The 1,028-nt window shown below is 61.2% G+C and overlaps 1 protein-coding gene across 2 annotated transcripts in view; it reads right to left on the bottom strand.

Moving 5' to 3' along the window:
- The window catches only part of LIN7B (lin-7 homolog B (C. elegans)), an 11,022-nt gene extending 10,542 nt beyond the window's left edge, over positions 1 to 480 (bottom strand). Inside the window, exon 1 of one of the 2 annotated variants that reach the window (XM_015423095.1) lies at positions 409 to 480. In XM_015423095.1, coding sequence (XP_015278581.1) covers positions 409 to 445 — 37 coding nt within the window. In that variant the 5' untranslated portion in view covers positions 446 to 480. Of the gene's footprint in view, positions 1 to 218; positions 292 to 408 lie in introns of those variants that run through there. The other variant, XM_015423087.1, reaches the window with a different exon arrangement.
- Positions 481 to 1,028: the final 548 nt, after the last annotated feature.

Raw genomic sequence — 1,028 nt, 5'->3', positions numbered from 1 at the left:
GCCCGCCCCGCCTTCCCTCCCCCCCCCCCTTCCCAGAGAACATGTCAGATCGCCTCTAAGCAGCCATGCCCAGGAAGGGCCCAGCCTCCATCTTCCAGCGGGGAGCAGCGTCACAATCCCTCGCTTCCCCATCCACCTTCTGCCACCGGCCACGGGTGTCTACGCGATGAGCCCTCGGTTCCATCCTCTCCCCCTCCCAGACACACACGTATACCTACCCCTTGGTAGTCCAGATGCACGGGGAAGGGAGGCGAGCTGTTCTCTACCCATATCTGTATCGGTGGTAACAGATAAGAGGATGACCGAACGCTCTTTTTTTTCCCGCCACCAGTACAGCTCTCCCACGTCATTGCATGCAACCTCCATCGGAACAGGATGGCTCCCCACCCCCACCCCCCGGTCTCTTACCCCTCTCCAGCCCCAGAGGCTCCGCAAGCGCTGCCATCTTCCCTCCCAAGCCCCGACTCTCGCGTCAAAGCGTGCAAAGAAGGGAGGAGGGACGAGAGCGTAAACGGATTTGCAACCTGACACACAGCCCAGCCCCCGGGGCTGCTGCCGCCGCCGCCGCGCGGATCTGCCTGCGCACGTGCGTTAGTCGCGCCTGAGCTGGGTCGACAGGGTGGAAAAAGGCCGGCCCAGCGCGCAGCCTAAAGGGGAGGGGGACGCGCGAGCGAGGAGCAGCCCAGATGCACCCCCAGTGAAGGGACCCCAACGGCTGCCTGGTCCCCTGCGCCCCTCTCCCCGGCCTTTAATCCATGCAAGCAGTGCAGCAAGAAGGAGAAGAGATTGGATTTATACCCTGCCCTTCACTACCCAAAGGTGTCTCAGAGCGGTTTACAAACTCCTTTCCCTTCCCCTCCCCACAACAGAGACCTTGTGAGGTAGGTGGGGCTGAGAGAGCTCTTGACAGAAACTGCTCCTTTTCAAGAACAGCTCTTATCAGAACTACGGCTTGCCCAAGGCCATCCAGCCAGGTGCAAGTGGAGGAGTGGGGAATCAAACCCGGTTCTCCCAGATTAGAGTCCGCA

This window comes from Gekko japonicus, unplaced genomic scaffold (genome assembly GCF_001447785.1).
Source record: "Gekko japonicus isolate JY-2015 unplaced genomic scaffold, Gekko_japonicus_V1.1 scaffold1358, whole genome shotgun sequence".
Lineage (NCBI taxonomy): Eukaryota > Metazoa > Chordata > Lepidosauria > Squamata > Gekkonidae > Gekko > Gekko japonicus.
The sequence above is the reverse complement of the archived record's forward strand: the minus strand, read 5'-3'. Positions and strand labels throughout refer to the sequence as shown.